This window comes from Rana temporaria, chromosome 8 (genome assembly GCF_905171775.1).
Source record: "Rana temporaria chromosome 8, aRanTem1.1, whole genome shotgun sequence".
In the NCBI taxonomy this organism is placed as follows: domain Eukaryota; kingdom Metazoa; phylum Chordata; class Amphibia; order Anura; family Ranidae; genus Rana; species Rana temporaria.
In genome coordinates, this window is record NC_053496.1 from 32777983 (window position 1) to 32783982 (window position 6000).

Here is a 6000-nt window from a genome sequence, read left to right on the forward strand (position 1 = left end):
AAAATTAATATTTTGTGTTATGATTAGAACCACTGAAATGTTGTTTTTCTTTTCTTATATTCTTCTATTTCTTTTATATTCTTCTATTGTTTTTATTTATTTTTATTTCTTTATCTATATAAGATATATACATATGCATGTGTGAAGATATATATTACAATAGTATTTTTATCCTTAGTGAAATGACAGATATAATGTTTTAAAGTTACAAGTACATCTTAAACTATTAAAATCAAAAACAGATGTCATTCTTCCTCAAGCTCGTCACTTCCAAACCACCCCTCCTCCTCCTTGTTTCACCTATGTCTAATATGACTTTGAAGAGAAAAACCCTGGACGATTGAGAATGGGACCCTGTTTCTGGACATTTCATAAGGAACTTTACAAGAGGCTGTTTGTGTTAATTAAAGACTTTGAAACGTGTGCAGTATGCCAAGAACAGACGTCACAGGGGCGTGTAAGAAGAAACAACCCTTATATGAACTGACCTATCAGTATGTGCATGTGTGTGATGTCATGTTGTTAATAAAAGGAGCAGTACAGGCTCCACCCAGTCTCTCTGGCTGGAACACCGAAAGAAGCAGTTCTGTTTTCTGCAGGCTTTCATGATTTGGGTCAAACGGCAGAATGGGGTTCACCCTGAGAATTGTGTCAGGGGTCTCATCTTCATCAGTGTCTAGGTTTCAGTCTGCCTGAAACCCAGACACATTATTCAGACCAGGCTATGGCTCCCCAAGTAACCAAGATAGTCACAAGAAAATCTGTCTGGAGCTGCGGGTGGCTGTCTGGGGGCAGGTTCGTCAACACTAGGGTAGGGGGGGGGGGGGCGATGATGTCAGCAAAAGCAATTTGGCCACATCCAAAGGTGTATTTTATAATCCTATAGTCAAGTCACTGAAAAAATAAAATGGCCATGTGTCACTAAACTGTTCATGTTTGGCTTGAGGAAAAGGTGGCAACACTAACGAGCGCATCGCCGGCAACCCGCTCCCGTTGTGATCGGACACAGAGGGAGACAATCAGCGGGTACGGCGGTAACGATGTCCGCCAGGACCCACCGATCATTTGGGACACAAGCAGAACGGAGGTCCGAGAGAGGGGAATGTGCTAATCCTGTGTTTCTGCTAAGCAGGAACACAGATCTTTATCTACCCCCAGTTAAAGCACATCCCACCACGATTAGCATAAAGCACATCCCACCACAATAGGAACACATTTAACATTTTGATCGCTCCCTGATGTTAACCCCTTCCCTGCAAGAGTCTTTAGTACAGTGACAGTGCATTTGATCCCTTGTAACGAGTGGTCCTGACCTCAACCCACTAGAACACCTTTTGGATTAATTAGAGCGGAGACTACAAGCCAGGCCTTCTCCTCTAACATCAGTGCTTGACCTCACAAATGTTCTTCTGGAAGAATGATCAAACATTCCCATAGACACACTCCTAAACTTGTGGACAGCCTTCCTAGAAGAGATGAAGCTGTTATAGCTGCAAAGGGTGGGCCAACTCAATATTGAACCCTACAGACTAAGACTGGGATGACTGGGAAGTTCATGTGCGTGTAAAGGCAGGCGTCCTAATACTTTTTGACAATATAGTATATGTATATCATGTATAACAATAGTAGGGTGACTCTTTTGGTGAAGAGGATGACGTGACTGGCTCAGTGTTCTCTGTACCACACTATTAAATATGTCAGAGCTATAATCATAAATGAACACTCCAGTGATAGATATCTCCTCTCACTGCCCACCAGCATTTCTTACCTTTGACGGCTCCCACCAGGAACAGGATGGGTAGTATTCCGATCATCTAAAAGTAAATACAAAATAAAAATATAGATTTACTTGTTGCTGTAAAACCCAAGCAAAAAAATACATAAATAAAAAACCTTTGTCCCTCCGTGCCGCCGTCATATGACGTCTTTGGCTCCCCGAGCCTCTAGGGGGCGCTCGCCCGCTGCATCACTCGGGAGCCAATGCGCGTGCCCAGAGGCCGCGATGTCCGCCTGGCACCCGCAATTGCCTGTCACACAGCAGGGATGTGGATCTGTGTGTGTAAACAGATCCACGTCCTGTCAGGGAGAGGAGACTGATGGTGTGTTCCCAGTGCAGAGGAACACCAATCGGTCTCCTCCCCTTGTGGGTCCCCTCCCCCTACGGCTAGAATCACTCCCTAGGATACAAATTCAAACCCTTGATCGACCCCTAGTGTTAACCCACTTCCCTGCCAGTGACATTTACACAGCAATCAGTGCATTTTTATAGCACGGATCGCTGTATAAATGTGAACGGTCCCAAAAATGTGTCAAAAGTGTGCGATGTGTCCGCCAAAATGTCACAGGCATGATAAAAATCGCAGATCGCCGCCATTACTAGTAAAAAAAATAACAATAAAAATGCCATAAAACTATCCCCTATTTTGTAAACGCTATAACTTTTGCGCAAACCAATCAATATACACTTATTTTTTTTTTTTACCAACCAAAAATATGTAGAAGAATACATATTAGCTTAAACTGAGGAAGAATTTTTTGGGGGGTTTTTCTTATGGGAAATTTATTATAGCAAAAAGTAAAAAAAAATCGCAGATCACTGCCATTGCTAGTAAAAAATTTTTTTTAAAAAAGAATAAAAATGCCATAAATCTATTCTCCATTTTGTACGCTATAACTTTTGCACAAACCAATTAATATACACTTATTGCTATTTTATTTACCAAAAATACCGTGTTTCCCCGAAAATAAGCCCGGGTCTTATATTAATTTTGGCAACAAAAGACACAGTAGGGCTTATTTTCGGGGTAGGTCTTACCATATAATGTGATGTCTTCTCTCCCACTCTCCCTCCCTGCCTGTCAGGAATCCCCAGTGTGAGTCAAGTTAAAAGGCTTGTAAAATCATATGATCTACTCTATTACAGTATTATATAATGTACAATGTGTGTGTTTCTGTAATATAAACGTGCCAAATACCTTCATTATAGCGCCAATCTGTACTTCTGTGACGTGCCGGAGCTCTTTTCCCCACTCCGAGCACTGCAGAGGGGGAGCCGTACCGAAGGTATTTGGCAAAATTATATTACAGAAACACACACATTGTACATTATATACTCCAGAAATAGAGTGGATTATAGGATTTTACAAGTATTTTAAACTAGGGCTTATTTTCGGGGTAGGGCTTATATTGCAGCTCTCCTGGAAAATATTGCTAGGTCTTATTTTTGGGGTAGGTCTTATTTTGGGGGAAACACGGTATGTAGAACAAGTATCAGCCTAATATGAGGAAGATGTTTTTTGTTTTTTGGGGGGGGGGAGTTTTTATTATAGCAAAAAAGTAAAAAATATTGGGATGGATTCAGGTAGGGGCGCGCACTACTACGGAGGCGCAGCGTACCGTTTTTACGCTACGCCTCCGTAAATTACCTGCGCTACGCTTCATTCACGAAGCAGTAGCTCCGAAATTAGCGTGTGCGCTCCGGAAAACTGCCCAGCGTAAGCATGCGTAATTTAAATGATCCCTTGGGGGCGTGGATCATTTAAATTAGGCGCGTTCCCGCGCATAACGTAGTTAGAATGCTCCGTCGGGAAACTTTCCCGACGTGCATTGCGGTAATTGACGTTGCAAGGACGTCATTTGCTTCAACGTGAACGTAAATGGCGTCCAGCGCCATTCACGATTCACTTACGCAAACGACGTAATGTTTAAAAATCGCGAAGCGGGAACGACGGGTATACTTAGCATTGGCTGCCCCTGCTAATAGCAGGAGCAGCCTTACGCAAAAACCGACGAACGCAAACGACGTAAAATGCGAACGCAGGGCGCGCATACAGTTGTGAATCGGCGTGAGTATGCAATTTGCATACTCTACGCTGACCCCTACGGGAACGCCACCTAGCGGCCATCGTAAGAATGCAGCCTACGATACGACGGCATAAGAGCCTTATGCCAGTCATATCTAAGGCCCCGTACACACGAGAGGATCCATCCGCTGGAATTGATCCGCGGACCGGCTCCAGCGGATAGATCCCCTGGTGTGTACAATCCAGCAGATCTGTTTCCGTGGATTTTTATCCCCTGGGATGGATTTCCAGCGGATAAAAATTTTAAGACATGCTTTAAAATCTATCCGCTTGAATCCATCCCAACGGATTGATCCGCTGGTCTGTACAGACTCACCGGATCAATCTGTCCGAATGAATCCCCCGCATGCGTCGTAATGATTCGACGCATGCGTGGAATTCCTTATATGACAGCGTCGCGCATGTCGCCGCGTCATCATCGCGGCGACGGCGCGACACGTCATCGCGATGGGATTTCGGCACGGATTTCGATCCCATGGTGAGTACACTCCATCGGATCAAAATCCTCGGAAATCCTCGAGAGGATTTATCCGCGGAAGCGGTCCGGTGGACCGTATCCGCGGATAAATCCTCTCGTGTGTACTAGGCCTTAGGCTGCAGTCGGCGTATCAAGCTTTCTGAATACAGAAAAGTCGATACGCCGGCGCAACTAAGTAATTGCGCTGCGTAACTATGGATACGCAGACGCAATTGCTTACTGAATCCACCCCACTGCTTTTTTTCAAAATTGTCGCTCTTTTTTTTGTTTATAGCACAAAAAATACAAACCACAGAGGTGATCAAATACCACCAAATGAAAGCTATATTTGTGGGAAGAAAAGGACGCAAATTTTGTTTCGGTACAACATTGCATGACCGCGCAATTACCAGTTAAAGCAGCACAGTGCCAAATGGTAAAAACACCTCTGGGCATTTAGCTGCATATTGGTCCGGGGCTTAAGTGGTTAAAGGTGGCAAAAAAAAGTGCTCCTCATTAGCCTAAATAGTTTGCTTTTTGCAAAAAGTAAAAAACAGACAGCTCATAAAAGTCAAATAAATATACAAATCAAAAAAAAAAAAATGAATAAAAGTGACCATAGGAAAATAGTGAAAAAATACACACAAAAATACAAAAACAAAATAATAACTATCCTAAATATGCCCCCCATGAACCACATCCAATAAAAAAAAAAACAGCTATTTTTGTATTGTATAAGATAAAAAAAACACAAATTACACTAATATAATAAACTACCCTAAATCTTTTTTATTAAACACATTTTTCCTAAGCAGTTCAATGAGTGAAATTAAGGGAAGCTAATTTGGCTACATTTTCACAACAGAAACATTGTAAACGTTGCAGCTAAATCAATTTCACCAAATCAGGTGCTCATCCCTATCAGTCTTCCATGGGCACATTTGTGCTCCAGTGCAGAGAATCACAATTGATATTTCAGCTTCTCTCAGAGGTAATTGTACATCGGCACTTTCATTATTCCGATATTGGTGATCAGCACTTACCTTGTACAATTCCACAGCTGCTGCTCTGGAAATGGCACTCAACAGATGTCTCTGAAACTATATATACGTCCATGGGGGGGAGGAGAAATGTTACATCAGAGAGATAAACATAAAAAAAAAAAACAGAACACCAAATGTTTGACTACAACAGACGTACAGGATCTCACAAAAGTGAGTACGCCCCTCACATTTTTGTAAATATTTTATTCTATCTTTTCATGTGACAACACTGAAGAAATGACACTTTGCTACAATGTAAAGTAGTGAGTGTGCAGCTTGTATAACAGTGTACATTTGCTGTCCCCTCAAAATAACTCAACACACAGCCATTATTGTCTAAACTGCTGGCAACAAAAGTGAGTACACCCCGAAGTGAAAATGTCCAAATTGGGCCCACCATTTTTTTCCAGCACTGCCTTAACCCTCTTGGGCATGAAGTTCACCAGAGCTTCACAGGTTGGCACTGGATTCCTCTTCCACTCCTCCATGACAACATCACAGAGCTGGTGGATGTTAGAGACCTTGCGCTCCTCCACCTACCGTTTGAGGATGCCCCACAGATGCTCAATCGGGTTTAGGTCTGGAGACATGCTTGGCCAGTCCATCACCTTTACCTTCAGCTTCTTTAGCAATGCAG

At 42.7% G+C, this 6000-nt stretch overlaps 1 protein-coding gene across 1 annotated transcript in view; it reads right to left on the bottom strand.

The window, feature by feature from the left end:
- LOC120946809 (pancreatic triacylglycerol lipase-like) overlaps positions 1 to 5428 on the bottom strand; it is a 31532-nt gene extending 26104 nt beyond the window's left edge. Inside the window, exons 1-2 of the mRNA XM_040361526.1 lie at positions 5364 to 5428; positions 1769 to 1814 (exon numbers count right to left, since the gene is read on the bottom strand). Of these exons, the coding sequence (XP_040217460.1) occupies positions 1769 to 1814 (46 nt within the window). The 5' untranslated portion in view covers positions 5364 to 5428. The remainder of the gene's footprint in view (positions 1 to 1768; positions 1815 to 5363) is intronic.
- Positions 5429 to 6000: the final 572 nt, after the last annotated feature.